Below are 23461 nucleotides of genomic sequence, written 5' to 3'. Positions count from 1 at the left end.
ATGACTTGAGGTAGTTGAGGGAGTGCCCTCTTATACCATAGTGTGACAATTTTACGTGGAGCAAGTCATGGTCAACTGTATCAAAAGCTTTACGTAAGTCAATGAAGATCCCCAGTGGGACTTCTTTTTTCTCTATTGCAGTGTATATATGTTCTAGCATGTGTATAATAGCATCATTAGTATTTTTATTAGGCCTGAATCCAAATTGGCAGGGGTTGAGTATGTTTTGGGAGATAAGGTAGGAGTAGATTCGTTTATGAATTAATTTTTCGAAGATTTTTGAGAGAGGGTGTAAGTTGGATATTGGCCTATAGTTATTCAACTCTGTTTGGTCTCCTCCTTTGTGGATCGGGGTGACCCTTGCTATTTTGAGTACTGTAGGGAAGGTGGAGGATTCAATGGATTTGTTAAAGAGTGTTGCAATGATTGGTGATAGCACTTGTGACACTTTTTTGTATATAAAGGGTGGTAAGGTATTTAAATCTCCTGCCTTGTTTTTTAGTGCGTTGATAATAAGGGAGACTTCGTATGGGTTAGTCGGAGCTAGGAACAGTGTGTTCGGGTAGTTGCCGGTGAGGTAGTCATTTGGTGGGGTATCTGAGCTTGGGATTTTATTGGCAAGGTTTTGTCCTATAGTGGAGAAGAAATCATTGAGTCTGTTTGCTGTTTCTGTTGGTGGGAGTTGGGGTTCATCTGATTTTGCTAATTTTATTTCGCTATTTCGTGATATCTTTTTTGTTCCCAGAATTTCTGATAGGGTTTTCCAGGTCTTTTTTATATCACCTCGTAAGTTGGATAATCTGTTCTCATAATACAATTTTTTTGCCCTTCTTATCAGGCTGGTTAGGATTGACGAGTAACGTTTTGTTTGGTCTCTGGTTATGTGACCCATTCTGTACTGTTTTTCATATTGGTGTTTTGTATTTATGGATTTGAGAATGCTGGGTGTTAGCCAGGGACTGTTCAGTCTCTTAGCTGTCATCTGCTTAGTTTTTTTAGGGCAGTGCTTGTTATAGAGGTATTGAGTCTTTTTTAGAAAATTATTAATACATTCGTCAATATCTGTATTGATTTCTAGCTCAGTGTGCCAGTCAATGTTTGCTACTGCTGTTGTGAAGTTAGTAATGGCTGCCTCATTGTGAAGTCTGAAGGTGACTTTAGTAGTGTCTTGGGGTAATTTACCAAGAGTTGTTATGAGGAAAGTAGGGTAGTGGTCTGTGGTATTATCTGTAATTATGCCTGATTTTAAAGGGGATATGGTGTTGGTCCAGATGTGGTCAAGTAGGGAAACACTAGTCTCTGTAACTCTTGTAGGTTTTGTTACTGTTGGTAGCAACATACAGTTACTCATTGTGTTTGTGAATTCAGTAACGTGTGGGTCCTGGTCTTGCAGGAGATTTATATTGAAGTCACCTGAGAGTAGTAAGTGATCTTTGTTCATGCGTGCATCAGTTATCATACTTCCTAGGTTTTGACTAAATTGGCTAATGTTTGACTGTGGAACTCTGTAGATGTTTATCAATGTGAGAGGTTTTTGTAGGTATTTGGATTTGAATTTGGCTATTATATATTCCCCATGTTCATCTCTTGTGCAAGTATTAGTGATACATTCTAGTTGGTCTGAGTAGTATATGGCTGTGCCACCCCCTTGTTGGTCTGGCCTACAGTTGTGTATGGCTGTGTAACCAGGAATGGCATAGACATCTGTACTATCAGGCTTTAGCCAGGTTTCAGTTAGTGTAATGATGGACATATTGGCATGTAAGGAATTTAGTAATGCTATGAGGTCATCGTAATGCTTGCTTAAAGATCTGATATTGTAGTTAAAGATAGTTATGTTGTTGTTGGCACTGAGAAGTGCACCATATGGTACCATTGTATCATATGATACCATTGTACCAAATGGTGCCATAGTACCATATTCTACGATGTGGTACCATTGTATTATATGGTACCATTGTACCATATGGTGCAATTGTACCATATGATACCATTGCACCCTATGGCACCATTGTACCATATGGTACCATTGTATTCAGCACAATAACCACACGAATATTTTCATCATTTTGTTTTCAATAAACTTGTAAACAAGTTTTGTAAGCAATATAATGATAAACAAGTTAGTGCAGTTATTGTGTTGAATACAATGAGTGTACACTTATACAATATACATTATATTGGTCTCACAGGCCACAAATGTTACTAGAAAAAGAAAAAAATTAGAAAAGTAAAGAAAAAAGTATAAAAAACGTAAAATAAAAAAATGCGATTTTGCGGAAGTCACTGATGTTGCCTCCACCGGGTCATTTTGGGTCAACTTTCCGCCGCTGTATCTCGGTAAGATCAGAAATTTTTTTTTGTTGTTTTATTACCTTCACAAAAATATTATCTTGAATTCTGTAAGAAAAAATAATTTTTTTTTTTTTTTCAAAATTTCTTGTACACTGGGGCACCACTTCAGATTTTGGCCTTGGACCCTGAAAGGGGAGGGGCGAGCCTTTTTTCGGTGAACAAGATATTAAAATTGAAAAATTATGTAAAAAATGTTTTCTTACTGAAAAATAGTGCAAAATTCTGGCAACATTTTGATGTAATCAGCTTGTTTCTATCATATTTCTAAACATGTTTTTCATTAAATGTATTTTTTTTGTTCTGCTGTCAGCAAAAATACATGTTGGCAATTAGAAGTTTTTTTGTTTTTGTTTTTTCTCCCCAAAATTACGATTTTTATGATTATTTCATTGTAAATACTCTACATGGCAACTTGTGTGCTGGCTAGTGTGAGGAGAGCATACAGTAAGCCCGTCAGTAGCCAGCAGGCTGTAGAGAAGATAGGAGGAGTGTAGCATGCTGAACGGTGGAGCGCGGCTTCCCAAGAGTTTCACACACACTAAAATAAAAAAATCTCGGTAACAAGTTATTGACATTCTAATCCATTTTTTTTCGTTACATATTCATTGGATTGTCATGATTTTTGCAGACGTTATTGAGGAATGATGGTTCTACAAACACCCAGAGAAGACTTGCCATATTGTGAACATTTTTTTGTTAATGATTTTTTCCTCTTCTAAAACACATCAAAAAAAAAAAAAACTAATTTCAACATTTTTTTTATGGAATCTACTGACATTATCGCTAAAATGCTCTGGGTCATTATTAACCCAGCCCTTATCTTTCATCTGATGTCAACTAGAGCATTGTTCATCTTCCCAATTTAGTAAAAATTGGAAAGACCTAGGACCCATAAAATTGTGCAAAATTATTTTTTTTCTATCTAACTTCAAGGCTAACAGTCAAAACAAACACAGCATATACGTTTTTTTAAGCTGATTAATCCACTGTCAAAATCCCATTGAAATCTCATCAAAAAAAAAAAAAGTTGGTGATTATGCTTGCCCCTCCCTTAACCCTTTGAGGGTTTCGGACATACTAGTACGGCTTACGCGCAGGGGTTTTTGACGTACTAGAACGCATAAATTCTAGTGCTGTCAAATCTCGCGGGAAAAGGATGGTAGGCCTAGATGTGAGAGAATGGGTCTGTGTGGTCGGTGTGCGCAGTACAAAAAAAATCTGGGACCCAGTGGTGCATTGCGGGAATGCCATCTTAGTACACAATGTCCACCATGCCTCGTGGTAAGAAGTTCCTCACTCCTCGGCGAATTGGGACACTTTTGTTCCCCAGTGACAGTTCTAATACAGATGGAAGTGCCAGCAAAGATGTGTTTCAAGGTTTTGGTGAGGTTTTGACCGAAACTAATGACCATAATATCGGTAATAGTGAGGAAAACCCAGACGACCCTCAGCCTTCCACCTCTGGTGCTGGGCCGTCTTGTTCACGTTCAGTTGTACCAGAATCAAAGAGGAAACTCCTATTTTCCCAAATCCCAGACTCAGATGTGAGCATTTGTGATGATAGTGATAGTGATTATGAACTACAAGCTCTTGAAAACAGTTCCAGTAGTGATAGTGAAGTGCAATATTCCCCAGTGAAGCATCAGTATATACGACGATATATGCGCTCTGGTAGTGTGCCATATGCTATTCCAAGGGGAAGGAGTACATCTCGGAGTACATCCCATGGCTATACAACAGGAACAGACAGTGAAAATGATGATGATAGTGTTACAATTGGGATGGAAAATGTGCATGGTGGTGGTAGTGGTGATGACGGCCGTGAGGCACCAGCAATGGGCCATGCTGCCTCCCACGCTGCCACCCATGCCACTGCCTCAGCTGATCTACAACAAAGGCCACCATCCCCCACCCACCCACCACACCAGCCTCCACAACCACAACCTCCACAACCACAACCACAACCTCCACAACCACAACCACCTGTCATTGTCCAGTACCCACCAGCAGACCACACCTGGGATTGGCAGGAAGCTAGCAGTTTTGTTCTAAATGCCCACCAGTTTGATGACGGCCAAAGTGGAATACAGCCATCTTGTACACTTGGGAACAATGCCACTGAACTGGAATGTTTCGAGTTATTCTTTGACGAACCCCTGATCGAAAGTATTGTCATGGAAAGCAACACATACTACGAGTACACCATGGCAAACACAATACTTTCACCAAAATCACATCTACACCAGTGGAAGGAGGCAACTATGGCTGAGATGTATCTTTTCTTAGCCACAATAATGCTTATGCCACATGTGTATAAGCACTAAATGAAATCATACTGGTCAACAGACCGCCTGATTGCAACCCCAGGTTTCAGTGATATAATGCCAGTGAATCGATTTGTGCTAATGTTATGTATGCTTCACTTCTCAGACAAAACCAGGCCTGACAGAAATGACAGGTTATATAAGATTAGGCATGTGTTTGTGTATCTGAAAGAGAAATTCAGTATGTATTTTTATCCCTTCAGGAAGCTTGTAATTGATGAGTCTTTGATTCTGTTCAAAGGAAGACTCTTTCAAGCAGTACATACCAAGCAAGAGGAAATGCTTTGGTATAAAGTTGTTTGTGCTTTGTGATTGTTACAGTGGTCTTGTATTGGATATTATTGTGTACACTGGAAGTTATACATTGCAAAATACCAGGAAATTATTGGGCATCTCTGGTGATGTGGTTAGAAAAATTATAAAACCATACCTTGGTAAGGGGCATATATTATATACTGATAACTGGTACACAAGCCCCCTCACTCAGTGATTTTTTGCGAGTGAACATGACAGATATGTGTGGCACAGTGCGTGTTAATCGGAAACGTATGCCCAGGTTTGACGCTGGCACTTGTAGAGGTGAGGTGCAGGCGTTTGCTGCCAATGACATCATGGCATTTCGGTGGCATGACAAATGAGATGTCACACTGTTGTCATCAGTTCACCCTAATGAAATGGCAGACACTGGCAGGCAGCATAGAGAGAGCAATGAACCCATTCTAAAACCTGCAGCTGTGATTGGTTACACCTTCAATATGCATTCAGTGGACAAATGTGACATGCAGATTGGGTTTGCTGATTGTGTTCGCAAGAGTTATAAGTGGTACATAAAACTCTTTTTCCATCTTCTGGATATTTCCATGCTCATTGCTTATAATATGTATAAGATGAGAACCAGAAACAACCACAATACGGCGAATTCTGTTCGTCTGTCATCAGACAAATAGTATTCAAGTACCAAGGAAGAACACCTGCAATAGACCAGCCACCAAATTATCAACAACTACCTTCTCGTCTGAAGCATGGTGATCACTTCCTGGTAAAACTGCCTGCTACTGCTTTGAAGAAAATGGCTCAGAAGAGGTGTTACGTTTGTGCACATACAAAAAAAAAACACCCACAACAATGCAGAGACACTCGTTTTATGTATGAGGAGTGTAAAACACCACTGTGCATGACACCATATTTCAAAGACTTCCACAGGCTGCAGAACTTCTTGAAACATTCCCTGTGACTGTATATGTGTATATAAAATATAGAAAAATAGGAGTAAACAACATTTCATATCGTTTGTTTGTGTAAATATTTTTTATAAAAAAAACAATGACAACAGTGTTTATGCCATTATTGTGTAGTATTGAAAAAGAAAAAGCTTACAAAATACTGATCATATTGGTCTCACAGGCCATAAAAGTTACTTGGAAAAAGAAAAATTAAAAAATAATAGAAATTAGTACATAAGAAAGTAAATACATGTAAAAGAATACCAGGAGACGGCAGTCGGCGATGTTGCCACATTGTCCCCCTTTTTCATCAACTTCATGCCTCCATATCTCCATAAGTATTGATGGTAAAAAATTTTTGTTTAGCCTATAATATTTAGAAAAAAATAATTTTTTTCATAAGAAAAAATCATTTTTTCTTTTTGAAATTTGGCTGACCCTGAGAACGAGTCTCTGAGAGGACCTGTCGACCCTCAAAGGGTTAAGAGTACCACTTCCAGCAGAACTGGATGTTGTACTTGCTACCCAAGAACATACATTGGTGTGGATGACTGTAGGCTAATTTCATTCTACTCCCTGGAGTTTACCTGGAGAGAGTTCCGGGGGTCAACGCCTCCGCGGCCCGGTCTGTGACCAGGCCTCCTGATGGATCAGAGCCTGATCAACCAGGCTGTTACTGCTGGCTGCACGCAATCCAGTGTACGAGCCACAGCTCGGCTGGTCAGGTACCGACTTTAGGTGCTTGTCCAGTGCCAGCTTGAAGACTGCCAGGGGTCTATTGGTAATCCCCCTTATGTATGCTGGGAGGCAGTTGAACAGTCTCGGGCCCCTGACACTTATTGTATTGTCTCTTAACGTGCTAGTGACACCCCTGCTTTTCATTGGGGGGATGTTGCATTGTCTGCTAAGTCTTTTGCTTTCGTAGTGAGTGATTTTCGTGTGGAAGTTCGGTACTAGTCCCTCTAGGATTTTCCAGGTGTATATAATCATATATCTCTCCCGCCTGCGTTCCAGGGAATACAGGTTCAGGAACTTCAAGCGCTCCCAGTAATTGAGGTGTTTTATCTCCGTTATGCGTGCTATGCAGGTTCTCTGTACATTTTCTAGGTCAGCAATTTCACCTGCCTTGAAAGGTGCTGTTAGTGTGCAGCAATATTCCAGCCTAGATAGAACAAGCGACCTGAAGAGTGTCATCATGGGCTTGGCCTCCCTAGTTTTGAAGGTTCTCATTATCCATCCTATAATTTTTCTAGCTGCTGCGATTGATGCAATGTTATGGTCCTTGAAGGTGAGATCCTCCGACATGATCACTCCCAGGTCTTTGACATTGGTTTTTCACTCTAATTTGTGGCCGGAATTTGTTTTGCACTCTGATGAAGTTTTAATTTCCTCGTGTTTACCATATTGGAGTAATTGAAATTTCTCATCGTTGAACTTCATATTGTTTTCTGCAGCCCATTGAAAGATTTGGTTGATGTCTGCCTGGAGCCTTGCAGTGTCTGCAATGGAAGACACTGTTATGCAGATTCGGGTGTCATCTGCAAAGGAAGACACGATGCTGTGGCTGACATCCTTGTCTATGTCGGATATGAGGATGAGAAACAAGATGGGAGTGAGTACTGTGCCTTGTGGAACAGAGCTTTTCACCGTAGCTGCCTCAGGCTATGGTGAAAAGCTCTGTTCCACAAGGCATAGTACTCGCTCCCATCTTTTGGTGTACTAGTACAACGACCAGTATTTTATATTATTGTACCCACGAATAAGTGGTATTGATCAATAACAACACTGCAGTTCCTTGGCTAGTCGCAGTGTTGTTATTGATCAATACCACTTGTTTGTGGGTACAATAAATATATATATATATATATATATATATACACACACCTACCATCCGACTTACAACCAAGCTTGGTTCCAACCAACCGGTCGTAAGTCGAAATGGACGTAAGTTGAAGAGAAGAAGAAAAACTTCTAGTTCTTATTCTTGTTTATTTCCTCTTATCTCCATTGGGAAGTGGAACAGAATTCTTCCTCCGTAAGCCATGCGTGTTGTAAGAGGTGACTAAAATGCCGGGAGCAAGGGGCTAGTAACCTCTTCTCCTGTATATATTACTAAATGTAAAAGGAGAAACTTTCGTTTTTCCTTTTGGGCCACCCCACCTCGGTTGGATACAGCCGGTGTGTTGAAAGATATAAATATATATATATATATATTTATTATTATATATATATATATATACATATATATATATATATATATATATATATATATATATATATATATATATATATATATATATATATATATATATATATTCTTTCTTTCAACACACCAGCCGTATCCCACCAAGGCGGGGTGGCCCAAAAGGAAAAACGAAAGTTTCTCCTTTTACATTTAGTAATATATACAGGAGAAGAGGTTACTAGCCCCTTGCTCCCGGCATTTTAGTCGCCTCTTACAACACGCATGGCTTACGGAGGAAGAATTCTGTTCCACTTCCCCATGGACCCCCGGTTAACAATTTTAATCCGTGCAAGAGGGGTAATTGTTATGCGAAATAATCGTTATGTGAATGAATTTTCCCCATAAGAAATAATGGAAATAAAATTAATTCGTGCAAGACACCCAAAAGTATGAAAAAAAAAAATTTTACCACATGAAATATACATTTTCCCACACACAAAGAGAAGGATACATGCACAATAGTAGAGTAGTACATGCACAGTATATATTGTGCATGTACTAGTCTACTAAATGAAGAATAAATGACACTTACCTTTATTGAAGATGCAGCAATGACTGATGAGACACTGTGTCCTGGGAGTGCCTTTTCCTCCTGAGTACTGTAGGTCCTGTTTGGCATTTTCTTCCAGAACAGGCCTTATCACACTGTGTATGCCACTACGATTCTTAAATCTCTCAAACCAACCTTTGCTGGCTTTAAATTCACCAATATGAGCACTAGTTCCAGGCATTTTTCCCTGTTCACCTGGGTGTTAGTCGACTTGTGTGGGTTGCATCCTGGGAGACAAGATTAAGGACCCCAATGGAAATAAGTTAGACAGTCTTCGATGACACTGACTTTTTTGGGTTATCCTGGGTGGCAAATCCTCTGGGGTTAATTGTTTCTTGGTATTCTCAATAAGCCACACCAACAACGGTGCTACAGCAGCAGCAGCAGCTGACAGTGCAGCAGCAGCAGCAGCTGTACCACCAATAGTAGCGATGGTTGATTGGGGTTTATTATACAACCTGGCCAGCTCGGTGACATGCACTCCACTTTCATACTTATCAATGATCTTTTTCTTCATCTCTATTGTAATTCTCACCCTTATTGCTGTAGGGTTGGCACTAGAAGCTTTCTTGGGGCCCATGGTCACTTATTTTCCAGAAAAAGCACCGAAAACACTGTAATAATACGAAATATTCCGATTGTATGCTTGGATGTTACCGCGGAGGCTGGCTGGTAAACAATGCCACCGGCGGAACATGTGAGCGTGGCTCAGGCCGCGTCTCGGACGAAAATCGGTAAGCGGGTTTTTAAGCGGTATGTGAGGCAAAATTTTTGCGATTAAAGTAAGCGGTATGCGAAATAATCGCTATGTGATGCCATCGTTATGCGGGGGTCCACTGTATATATATACAGTGGACCCCCGGTTAACGAACTTTTTTCATTCCAGTAGTATGTTCAGGTGCCAGTACTGACCGAATTTTTTCCCATAAGGAATATTGTGAAGTAGATTAGTCCATTTCAGACCCCCAAACATACACGTACAGACGCACTTACATAAATACACTTACATAATTGGTCGTATTGGGAGGTGATCGTTAAGCGGGGGTCCACTGTGTATATATATATATATATATATATACAGCAGGGCCCAACTTATACGGCAGGTTAGGTTCCAGGCTACCGCCGTAAAGCGGAAACCGCCGTAAAGTGGAACACCCTTTTTTTCCACTTATAAATGCATACAAACACTAGATAACAAGTTTACACTAACATATATTAAGTTAGCAATAGAACCAGGCATCAAAAAACAATAAAAAAGTACAATACACACATAGTGCACTCATTACTTACCTTAAAATATTTATAGTCTTAATCTAGGGTGAGACAAGTAGTATTTATTGTAAGAAATCAAGTGTGGTATGTATGGTAATAGCCAGGCTACCTTACCAGGCCACCCCACCCACACATACTATTCTATGATATTTAAGCATCCCAGAGCGATAAAATGTATATACAGTTCACTCATTATTTACCTTAAAATATTTGTAGTCTTAATGTAGGGTCAGGAGTAAGTAAATGAGATAAAACGAATAAATGAGAGAGAGAAAGAATGAGTACATGAGAGGGGACAGGCGCAGAGTTATGTAAACAAACCAGGCGAACGTAAGTTTTGTAAACAAACGAAGTGTACACGTCTGGTTTGTGTACAAGTTACATTGTGTACAGGTTGTCTCTACATTGATACGGTAGAATTAATAAAGAAGAACACTCCCATTCTCATGTAACATCATTTTGAGAAGAAATGAAGCTCTGAGTGAAGGCAATGGAAATAAGTCACACTGACTTTTTTGGGTTATCCTAGGTTCTCTACACGTATGTTATGTATGATAATCTATGTAACTGTATTTGTGTATACCTGAATAAACTTGCATACATACGAAAGGAATAATTTTCTACAGTTACCCCCAGTAACACATTTTCTCTTATGTTAGATTAGAGAAAATGTTATTCTTGCCGTCACTTGTACAAGTTATGTGGCTCCCACATCTTATATTTATGTTTATTTATTCTATTGTGGGGTGTATTTATCATCTTTTTATGTTACGTATCGTGTTTATTATATAATTTTGAAAAAAAATATCATGGATGGATTAATGAAAATGTGTATATTAACGTAATATACGACATTTAATGAGACTCAGTGAGTATTGTTATTATTATTACCATTTCTAATATGGCGTCACTTGTGCAAGTCGTCTGCTACCACATCTCACATTTATGTTTATTTATTCTACTGTGGGGTGTATTTATCTTATTTATATGTTATGCATCGTGTTTATTATATAATTTTGAAAAAAATATCATGGATGGATTAATGAAAATGTGTATATTACCGTAATATACGACATTTAATGAGACTCGGTGAGTATTATTATTATTATTATTATCATTTCTAATATGGCGTCACTTGTGCAAGTCGTCTGCTACCACATCTCACATTTATGTTTATTTATTCTACTGTGGGGTGTATTTATCTTATTTATATGTTATGCATCGTGTTTATTATATAATTTTGAAAAAAATATCATGGATGGATTAATGAAAATGTGTATATTAACGTAATATACGACATTTAAATGACTCGATGATTATTATCATCATTACTAATATGACGTCTGGAGACATAAGACACTTACCAATTTTAATGTGTACCTGCATGCCAGCACAGTATGTAAGTTTATTTAGGTACAGGTATACATAAGTATAATTATCAGAGTATATATAAAATATGAAATAACTTTTAAAAACATTTGAAATTTTGGAGTTTCCAGACAAAATGGAGAGACTTAGTGCTTACTGAGCTCATGGAGAATGTAAACAAACAGGGTGGGGCACGGTGACCGTATTAGAAAGTCAGGTGGGGGGAGCCGTATAGTGAGTTTTGGTCATAATTTGAAATGTCCGTATTAGCGGAACGCCGTAAAGTGAAACGCCGTAAAGCGGGGCCTTCCTGTGTGTATATATATATATATATATATATATATATATATATATATATATATATATATATATATATATATATATATATGCAAGGAATTCGCGAGAGCATACGAAATACAGTGGACCCCCGCATAACGATCAGCTCCCAACTCGACCAATTATGTAAGTGTATTTTTGTAGTGCTTTTGTAGGTGTATTTTTGGGGGTCTGAAACGGACTAATCTAATTCACAATATCTCTTATGGGAACAAATTCGGTCTATAACGGCACCCAAACAGACTTCTGGATTGAAATAATATCGTTATCCGGGGGTCCACTGTATACACAAACACTGATCTCTGGCTGAAGGAGACTCGAACCTACGAACCTTAGGACAAAGTACGCAGTGCTTTACCAATCTACCCACACTGGACAATACCTTGGCGTGTAGCATGCGCTACACGTTTGATCCAAGGCAGCCAGCTTTCAGGGAGAAGGCTTACAGCTTTTCATCTCATCCCCTGCATGCATCAGCCTTACTAGAGATTTGAACAATGCAAGGAATTGGCAAGAGCATGCGAAATATACACAAACACTGATCTCTGGCTGAAGGAGACTCGAACCCACGAACCTTAGGACAAAGTACGCAGTGCTTTACCAATCTACCCACACTGGACAATACCTTGGCGTGTAGCATGCGCTACACGTTTGATCCAAGGCAGCCAGCTTTCAGGGAGAAGGCTTGCAGCTTTTCATCTCATCCCCTGCAGGCATCATATATATATATATACAGTGGACCCCCGCTTAACGATCACCTCCCAATGCGACCAATTATGTAAGTGTATTTATGTAAGTGCATTTGTACATGTATGTTTGGGGGTCTGAAATGGACTAATCTACTTCACAATATTCCTTATGGAAACAAATTCGGTCAGTACTGGCAACTGAACATACTTCTGGAATGAAAAAATATCGTTAACCGGGGGTCCACTGTATGTATGTATGTGTGTGTATATATATATATATATATATATATATATATATATATATATATATATAAAGGGAGGTACTACTGTCCTGCCAAGTGAGTGTAAAACAAAAGCCTGTAATTGTTTTACATGATGGTAGGATTGCTGGTGTCCATTTTTCTGTCTCATAAACATGCAAGGTTTCAGGTACACCCCATCTTACTACTACTACTTACACTTGGGTCACACTACACATACATGTACAAGCATATATATACACACCCCTCTGGGTTTTCTTCCATTTTTCTTACTAGTTCTTGTTCTTGTTCATTTCCTCTTACCTCCATGGGGAAGTGGAACAGAATTCTTCCTCCGTAAGCCATGCGTGTTGTAAGAGGCGACTAAAATGCCAGGAGCAAGGGTCTAGTAACCCCTTCTCCTGTATATATTACTAAATTTAAAAGGAGAAGCTTTTGTTTTTCCTTTTGGGCCACCCCGCCTCGGTGGGATACGACCGGTGTGTTGAAAGAAAGATATATATATATATATATATATATATATATATATGCAATAAGATTTATTTATTTATTTATTTATTTATTTCCAATTTGTGCACACATACAGAGGTACAAAAAAATACAGATAAGAGCAGTATGCCAAAGCCACTTATACTATGCATAGCATTACGGGCTGGCTTAAAATTAACTTAAGATTAACTAAGCAATGATTATTATTATTATTATAATCAAAAAGAAGCGCTAAGCCACAAGGACTATACAGCGCTGCTACTAAGCAATGATAAAATCAGTGATAAAACATTAATGTAAACAGATAACTATAAAGCACAAGTGAGTATTACAAAGTCAGGTCATATGGTTGCATTCAGTTAGGTAGTGATTCTGTTAGGTAGTGTATTTAAAAAATAATAAGTTAGATTGGGTTTTAGGTTTAGGTTTAGTTAGGTTTAGTTAGGTTTAGTTTTAGGTTTTAGGTTTAACATTTATGTGATATAATTGTGAGAGACATTTAAGATATGCAATTTATAATGTTCAGTTATTCAGTATTTATTTGGTTTTGGGTGAGTAAGTAATCTTTGAGAAGAGACTTGAATTTATAAACAGGTTGTGTTTCTTTTATATTTACAGGTAATGAATTCCAGATTTTAGGGCCTTTTATGTGCATTGAGTTTTTGCATAGTGTGAGATGGACACGAGGAACATCAAAGAGTGATCTGTGCCTTGTGTTATGGTCATGTGTTCTGTTGAGGTTGGCAAGGAGATGTTTGAGGGGAGGGTTAATATCAGAGTTAAGTGTTCTATGTATGTAATAGGTGCAGTAATAAGTATGGATGTTTTGTATGGTGAGTAGGTTTAGTGTATTGAATATTGGTGGAGTGTGCTGCCTGTAGTGAGAATTTGTTATCATTCTAACTGCAGCCTTTTGTTGGGTAATTAGTGGTCTGAGATGGTTAATTGTTGTTGAGCCCCATGCACAAATTCCATAGGTGAGATAGGGGTAAATAAGAGAGTGATATAGGGCCAGGAGGGCTGACTGTGGAACATAGTACCGTATCTTCGATAGTATGCCTACAGTCTTGGAAATTTTCTTAGAAATTTGATGTATATGTGTATGAAATTTGAGTCTATTATCAAGGTGGATTCCTAAGAATTTTCCCTCTGTTAGTTTTGTGATAGGTGATCCATTTATCATTATGTTAAGAGGGACATCTGTAGCTCTGTTACCAAACTGAATGAAGTAGGTTTTGTCAATGTTTAGTGTAAGTTTGTTAGTCCTCATCCAGGTAGATATTTTCTGTAATTCGGTATTTACAGTATTGGCTAGCGTGACTGGGCTCGGGTGAGAGAAGACGTATGTAGTGTCATCTGCAAATAGTGTGGGTTTGAGTAATTGCGAAGCATTTGGAAGGTCATTTATGTATAGGAGAAAGAGAAGAGGGCCAAGGACACTTCCCTGTGGGACACCAACTGTAATTGGTTGTGCAGAAGAGTTTGCCCCATTTGCGTACACATATTGGCTTCTGTTGCTGAGGTAAGACTTGAGGTAGTTGAGGGAGTGCCCTCTTATACCATAGTGTGACAATTTTACGTGGAGCAAGTCATGGTCAACTGTATCAAAAGCTTTACGTAAGTCAATGAAGATCCCCAGTGGGACTTCTTTTTTCTCTATTGCAGTGTATATATGTTCTAGCATGTGTATAATAGCATCATTAGTATTTTTATTAGGCCTGAATCCAAATTGGCAGGGGTTGAGTATGTTTTGGGAGATAAGGTAGGAGTAGATTCGTTTATGAATTAATTTTTCGAAGATTTTTGAGAGAGGGTGTAAGTTGGATATTGGCCTATAGTTATTCAACTCTGTTTGGTCTCCTCCTTTGTGGATCGGGGTGACCTTTGCTATTTTGAGTACTGTAGGGAAGGTGGAGGATTCAATGGATTTGTTAAAGAGTGTTGCAATGATTGGTGATAGCACTTGTGACACTTTTTTGTATATAAGGGGTGGTAAGGTATTTAAATCTCCTGCCTTGTTTTTTAGTGCGTTGATAATAAGGGAGACTTCGTATGGGTTAGTCGGAGCTAGGAACAGTGTGTTCGGGTAGTTGCCGGTGAGGTAGTCATTTGGTGGGGTATCTGAGCTTGGGATTTTATTGGCAAGGTTTTGTCCTATAGTGGAGAAGAAATCATTGAGTCTGTTTGCTGTTTCTGTTGGTGGGATTTGGGGTTCATCTGTTTTTGCTAATTTTATTTCGCTATTTCGTGATATCTTTTTTGTTCCCAGAATTTCTGATAGGGTTTTCCAGGTCTTTTTTATATCACCTCGTAAGTTGGATAATCAGTAAACAGGTGATTTCAGAATATGCAAAACAACCACTCTGAAAGAATAGAGAAATTCCAAGCGCTTGGAATTTCTCTATTCTTTCAGAGTGGTTGTTTTGCATATATATATATATATATATATATATATATATATATATATATATATATATATATATATATATATATATATATATATATATATATATATATATATATACACACACACACACACACACACATTGCCAGACTCACACATACACTACCCCCCTCCCCCACCGACATCTCACTCCTTCACCTGATCCCTCCCCTCCCTCTTTCACCCTCCCTCTCCCTCCTTCCCCCTCTCCCTCTCCCACTCACCCACTTGCTTCACTCTCCTTACCACTCCCCCTCCCCACTACTCTCCCACATAGCCACAGTTCCTCCTCTACCTGCCCCCCCCACACTCTGACATACACAATACTAACCTAACATACAGAATTACATAGGTTTCCCACTCTGAGGCAATCAGGATAAAACAAAAATGGGTTGCCAGAGAGCAACAAGAAAAACCAAGGGACAGGAGGAGGAAACTGCAAAGGAAGATTGGGCAGCAGAGCTCACAAAAAGGGAACATGAATGGGAAAAGAAACTAGAACTTAGCATGAGAATGGAAGAGAGGATAGACATGGAAAGCAGGAAGTGGGAGGTGCAAGTCAAAGCAGCAGAAGCCAGGATACAGAGTTTAGAAGAGGAACTGAAAAATCTGAAACAGCCTAAAGAACTAAAGAACATTTTGGGATTGACAACAGAGACTGCTACCTCAGTCTCAAATAAGGGGACTGTAGGGAAAGAAGGAGCAAATCTGCATGTAGTAGCTCAATCAGTGGAGACTGTAGTAAATGAAAGAGCTAAGCTATATGTGAAGGCCCTAACAGACCACAGCAGAGCCCAGGGAAAGCCGAGAAGGGAAAATGACAGGCCACTGAGCCCAAGTACATTAGCTAGTGAAACTGAAGAAAGGAAAGCTGCAATGGAGGAAATCAAATTGAATGAGGGGATACACAGGGATATGCAGTGGGAGCATGAAAGGGTGAGGTCAGTCTTTGTGTATGGGCTCCAGGAAGTTGAAGGGGAAACATATGAAGCAAGAAAACAAGGGGAAAAAAAAGCAATTGAAAGCATCATGAAAGCAATAGGAGAAGACGACATGACCCAGCTGGAAAATTTTCGGAGAATAGGGGGGTTTGTAAAAAAAAGAACCCGGCCAGTGAAAGTGACCTTCAAGGCAGAATCGACTCGGAACAGGATCCTGCAGGAGAAAGCACGATTAAGGGACATGCCAGCATACAGGAAGGTGTATCTCGACCGCGACAGAACACAGGCAGAAAGGAAGAAACAGAGAGAGATGGTACAAAGGCGAAAGGAGGAAAGAGAGGGGATGGAGAAGACAGACAGGAGATCACAGACACAGGAAGATCAAATACAGCCTCCCTCACAATTCCTATAGAAGCCTCTCAACCAGGTCAACCCCAGTGCAACCAAACACAATAAACCAAAACACCCATGCCACATCAAATGCCCCCACCCACTGCATTACAAACTCCACCCCCACAGCAACTACCCATAGTTCCTTATCAGGTCTCCCACTTCCCCAACCCCAATACACCTCCCAGACCAAAATCTTAGAAAAGAAGTTGAAGGTGTGGTATACAAATGCAGATGGAATAACAAATAAGTATGAGGAGTGGCATGAAAGACTCAAGGAGACATCCCCAGACATAATAGCACTCACAGAAGCAAAACTCACCAGAATAATAACAGATTCAATCTTTCCATCCGGATATCAAATCCTCAGGAAAGACAGAGGGAGGAGAGGGAGAGGAGGAGTTGCACTGCTCATTAAAAACCAGTGGGGGTTTGAGAAAATGGAAGGAATGGATGGCACAGGCGAAAGGGACTACTTAGTAGGAACAATCCAGTCTGAGGGACATAAGGTGATAATTGCAGTAATGTACAACCCACCACAGAACTGCAGGAGGCCAAGAGAAGAATACGATGAGAGCAACAGAGCAATGGTCGACACACTAGCCGAGGTGGCCAGGAGAGCACACATGTGGGGAGCAAAGTTACTAGTTATGGGTGATTTCAATCACAAGGAGATTGACTGGGAAAACCTGGAGCCCCATGGGGGTCCCGAAACATGGAGAGCCAAGATGATGGATGTGGTAATGGAAAACCTCATGCATCAACATGTTAGAGACACTACCAGAGAGAGAGGAGAGGATGAACCAGCAAGACTGGACCTTGTATTCACCTTGAGTAGTTCTGACATCGAGGATATCATGTATGAAAGGCCCCTGGGAGCTAGTGATCATGTGGTTCTGTGCTTCGACTACATAGTTGAGCTCCAAGTGGAGAGAGCAGCAGGAATAGGGTGGGAAAAACCAAACTACGAAAGGGGGAGCTACTCAGGCTTGAGGAACTTCTTTCAAGACATTCAGTGGGAGAGGGAACTGACAGGAAAACCAGTACAAGAAATGATGGACTATGTGGCAACAAAATGCAAGGAGGCAGAGGAGAGGTTTGTTCCCAAGGGAAACAGAAATAATGGGAAGAACAGAATGAGTCCTTGGTTCACCCAAAGGTGTAGGGAGGCAAAAACTAGGTGTACTAGAGAATGGAAAAGGTACAGAAGACAGAGAACTCAGGAAAATAGAGATTAGCCGAAGAGCCAGAAACGAATATGCACAGATAAGAAGGGAGGCTCAGCGGCAATACGAAAATAACATAGCATCGAAAGTCAAGACTGACCCAAAGCTGTTGTACAGCCACATCAGGAGGAAAACAACAGTCAAGGACCAGGTAATCAGACTGAGGAAGGGTGATGGGGAATTCACAAGAAACGACCGGGAGGTATGTCAGGAGCTCAACACAAGATTTAAAGAAGTATTTACAGTGGAAACCAGTAGGACTCCAGGAAATCAGAGCAGGGGGGTGCACCAGCAAGTGCTGGATGAGGTACATATAACCAAGGAGGAGGTGAAGCTGCTGCTATGCGAACTTGACACCTCAAAGGCGGTGGGACCAGACAACATCTCTCCGTGGGTCCTTAAAGAGGGAGCAGAGACATTGTGTGTACCATTAACGAAGATCTTCAACACATCATTTGAAACTGGGCAACTCCCTGAGGTATGGAAGATGGCAAATGTAGTCCCAATTTTTAAAAAGGGAGACAGACATGAGGCACTAAACTACAGACCTGTATCACTAACATGTATAGTATGCAAGGTCATGGAGAAGATCATCAGGAGGAGAGTGGTTGAGCACCTGGAAAGAAACAAGTGTATAATTGACAACCAGCATGGTTTCAGGGAGGGAAAATCCTGTGTCACAAACCTATTAGAGTTTTATGACAAGGTGACAGAATTAAGACAAGAGAGAGAGGGGTGGATCGACTGCATTTTTTTGGATTGCAAGAAGGCCTTCAACACAGTTCTTCACAAGAGGTTACTGCAAAAGCTAGAGGATCAGGCACACATAACAGGAAAGGCACTGCAATGGATAAGAGAATACCTTACAGGGAGGCAACAACGAGTCATGGTACGTGATGAGGTGTCAAAGTGGGCGTCTGTGACAAGCGGGGTTCCATAGGGGTCAGTCCTAGGACCTGTGCTGTTCTTGGTATATGTGAATGACATAACGGAAGGGATAGACTCAGAAGTGTCCTTGTTTGCGGATGATGTGAAGTTAATGAGAAGAATCAAATCGGATGAGGATCAGGCAGGACTACAAAGAGACCTGGACAGGCTACAAGCCTGGTCCAGCAACTGGCTCCTTGAGTTTAACCCCGCCAAATGCAAAGTCATGAAGATTGGGGAAGGGCAAAGAAGACCGCAGACACAATATAGTTTAGATGGCCAAAGTCTGCAAACCTCACTCAAGGAAAAAGATCTGGGGGTGAGTATAACACCGAGCATATCTCCTGAGGCGCACATCAATCAGATAACTGCTGCAGCATACGGGCGCCTGGCAAACCTACGGATAGTGTTCCAATACCTCAGTAAGGAGTCATTCAAGACTCTGTATACCATTTACGTCAGGCCCATACTGGAGTATGCAGCACCAGTTTGGAATCCACACCTAGTCAAGCACATCAAGAAATTAGAGAAAGTGCAAAGGTTTGCAACAAGACTAGTCCCAGAGCTACGGGGATTGTCCTACAAAGAAAGGTTGAGGGAAATCGGCCTGACGACACTGGAGGACAGGAGGGTCAGGGGAGACATGATAACGACATATAAAATACTGCGCGGAATAGACGAGGTGGACAAAGACGGGATGTTCCAGAGATGGGACACGGACACAAGAGGTCACAATTGGAAGTTGAAGACTCAAATGAATCAAAGGGATGTTAGGAAGTATTTCTTCAGTCATAGAGTAGTCAAGCAATGGAATAGCCTAGAAAGTGACATAGTGGAGGCGGGAACCATACATAGTTTTAAGGCGAGGTATGATAGAGCTCATGGAGCAGGGAGAGAGAGGACCTAGTAGCAATCAGTGAAGAGGCGGGGCCAGGAGCTATGACTCGACCCCTACAACCACAAATAGGTGAGTACAAATTGGTGAGTACACACTAGGTAATAGGTTGGTAGACAGCAACCGCCCAGGGAGGTACTACCGTCCTGCCAGGTGAGTGTAAAACTGAAGGCTGCAATTGTTTTACACGATGGTAGGATTGCTGGTGTCTTTTTTTTTGTCTCATACACATGCAAAATTTCAGGTACGTCTTGCTACTTCTACTTACACTTAGGTCTCACTACACATACATGTACAAGCATATATATACACACCCTTTTGGGTTTTCTTCTATTTTCTTTCTAGTTCTTGTTCTTGTTTATTTCCTCTTACCTCCATGGGGAAGTGGAACAGAATTCTTCCTCTGTAAGCCATGCGTGTTGTAAGAGGCGACTAAAATGCCGGAAGCAAGGGGCTAGTAACCTCTTCTCCTGTATATATTACTAAATGTAAAAGGAGAAACTTTCGTTTTTTCTTTTGGGCCACCCCTCCTCGGTGGGATATGGCCGATGTGTTGAAAGAAAGATATATATATATATATCCTAGGTAGTAGGTTGTAAACAGCAACCGCCCAGGGAGGTACTACCATCCTGCCAAGTGAATGTACAACGAAAGCCTGTAATTGTTTTACATGATGGTAGGATTGCTGGTGTCTTTTATCTGTCTCATAAACATACATGATTTCAGGTATGTTTTGCTACTACTTCTTACACTTAGGTCACACTATGCATACATTTACAAGCATATACTATATACATATATACACACACCCCTCTGGGTTTTCTTCTATTTTCTTTCTAATTCTTGTTTATTTTGTCTTACTTTCATGGGGAAGTGGAACAGAATTCTTCCTCCATAAGCCATGCATGTTGTAAGAGGCAACTGAAATGCCGGGAGCAAGGGGCTAGTAACCCCTTCTCCTGTATATATTACTAAATGTAAAAGGAGAAACTTTCGTTTTTCCTTTTGGGCCACCCCACCTCGGTGGGATATGACGGTACGTTGAAAGAAAGATATAGATAGATAGATAGATATAGATACACAAACACACAGTAAGATCACAGTATGCAGAACAAACACTGTGAATAAAAATTGTGAAATTCCAAGTACTTTGGTGACTTCTCACATTATGAAGGAATTGTATCCTAATATTTTATGCATTTAAACAATGACAAAATTGATTCCTAATTGTTTATACTCCAACATTTTTGTTTATTTCTAGGACAGACCTACCTAAAGAGGTAATGAGGTTCCTTGATTATCCTTTTCCATCTGGGGAATCTTCATTTGTACATCACACTGAAGTGCAGAAGTTCTTGGAAAGTTATGCAGAACATTACAAACTTTATCCTCACATCAAGGTACTGTATCAAGAGTACTTCTATTATATCTAGAAAGTTGTCCATCACATGTTAAGAGATAAACAAATAGCCTGCACATAGAAGAGAGGAGCTTACGACGATGTTTCAGTCCGATTTGGACCATTTACAACTAACAAGAAAGAGAGCAGGAAGGTTATATATAGGCAGGAAGTGGTGGTGGTGGTAGTAGTAGTAGTTGTTGTAGTAATAGTAGTAATAATAGCAGTAGTAGTAGTAGTACTAGTATAGGTGGAAGGAAGTAATAGTGGGTGTGAGGGAAAAGTTCAACAGATAGGAGTAGCGAGCAAGTATATGGTAATGATAGTTTGATTGCCGGCTGCTTGTTAAGGTAGGGTCAGTCTAGCTCCCGCTATCCTCCCCCTTTCTCCCCACCCCGAAAGGGGACATGTGGGGCTCCGGCCAAACAGTAATCACTCGACTCACAGCTCCCAGCACAACTCTTGGAATGACAGATCGGGTCACCTGCCAACCAACGAGAAGTGTTGAAGGAGACGGACTGAAACCGGTCTTGGGACGTCACTTCATGATCTACCTACCTGATTAATTGTACAGGACACTACCCCTCATCTTTGCAGTGGTAAAGAACCTGCATTCCTGTCATCTGGACTGACTATTCAAGGCTATAGGCTCTGTAAAGAACTAGTCGTTGTGTTGTCACTCAACACCTGTGATCCCCCCCATCATCAGCAACGGCTACAATTTCTACAAGATGGTGTCAACCTCAACCAGACACCCCAGTATAACTGTACATATTAGTGTTGAATTCAAATGTCGTTTTTCCATTTCATTTTTCATTTTTCTTTCAAGTAGGATACACCTTCATATTTCAATGTTTTATCTTTGCATTAATAAATAATAAAGTGTTTATCTTTGTGAGTTATTATTTCTTTTTCTATTCATTAATTTTCCTGAGGAGGAGCCAGCCTTGGTAATACTGTCTGAAGTTGTTACAGGGCTGAGTAAGCCTTCACAAGTGGCGACCTTGCCAGGATAAACTCGACTGAATAAAGATTCGACTCCATGTCGAATCTACCATTGGAACTTCAACGCCGCATACCATAGATGGTTACCACCAGCCATGAGTAATCATTCTCTATGGTAGGACTACAGTACAGGTATTTAAAAGATTTGGTGATTGTTATAGTCTCAATTTATTGTAAGTCAAGTCAGGCAGGATACACTAGTTAATTCTGTCACATTTATTTTTGAGCTTGAAACATTTTGGAGGAATAGACTCTAGGGACCTGAGATTTTCCAGTGACAAGTTGTTTCACTGAGCTCTTTATTATATCAAGGGAACTGTCATAAGACACTCTTGATTTGTTGGTGAGAAGATTGGATGGTCAAGGGACCCCATTCTGGAGAGTTTATCTGGAGAGAGTTCCGGGGGTCAACGCCCCCGCGGCCCGGTCTGTGACCAGGCCTCCTTAGGTCAGTGTCCCAGGATGCGACCCACACCAGTCGACTAACACCCAGGTACCCATTTTACTGATGGGGAACATAGACAACAGGTGGAAAGAAACACGTCCAATGTTTCTACTCTGGCTGGGAATCGAACCCAGGCCCTCACCGTGTGAAGCGAGAGCGTTGACCACCAGGCCACCAGAGCCTCTGTTTGCTCAGAGCCGGCATAGAACCCTCCGTTTTCTTTCGTACATACTGTTTAATCGAAGCAGGGATCAAACCCTCCGATTTATTTACAGTTTGAGCGGAGCAGGAATTGAACCCTCTGTTTTCTTTGATATATCAGTTTCATTTTCCCCTGGTAGTTTAAGTTATTCTTGCAAGTATGGAGGAATACCAGTTCTGGATGAACCCTGGGAGTAAGTTAGGAATAACGGGGAAAAATTTAGAAGCTTTCATTAGTGCTAATATCCAGGAAAGAATTGAAAAGGAAAGAATTGAGAGAGAAGAAAGACAGAAAGAGAAAGAGAGAACCAAGAAAGACAGAAAGAGAAAGAGAGGAGAAAAGGGAGAGAGAGAATCGAAAGAGAGGAGAAAAAGGAGAGATAGAGAATTGAGAGAGAGGAGAAAAAGGAGAGAGATCGAATTGAAAGAGAAAATCAAGAAAGACAGTTAGAAAAAGAAAAAAGAGAGGAGAAAAAGT

General features: G+C 40.4%; 1 protein-coding gene across 2 annotated transcripts in view; it reads left to right on the top strand.

The window, feature by feature from the left end:
* The window catches only part of LOC138855166 (senecionine N-oxygenase-like), a 229085-nt gene that overhangs the window by 142056 nt on the left and 63568 nt on the right, over window positions 1-23461 (top strand). For both annotated transcript variants that reach the window (XM_070102898.1, XM_070102899.1), the window contains exon 3: window positions 21195-21333. In XM_070102898.1, the coding sequence (XP_069958999.1) occupies window positions 21195-21333 (139 nt within the window). The remainder of the gene's footprint in view (window positions 1-21194; window positions 21334-23461) is intronic.

Source organism: Cherax quadricarinatus, chromosome 83 (genome assembly GCF_038502225.1).
Source record: "Cherax quadricarinatus isolate ZL_2023a chromosome 83, ASM3850222v1, whole genome shotgun sequence".
In the NCBI taxonomy this organism is placed as follows: domain Eukaryota; kingdom Metazoa; phylum Arthropoda; class Malacostraca; order Decapoda; family Parastacidae; genus Cherax; species Cherax quadricarinatus.
This window is presented reverse-complemented; position numbering and strand designations above follow the sequence as displayed.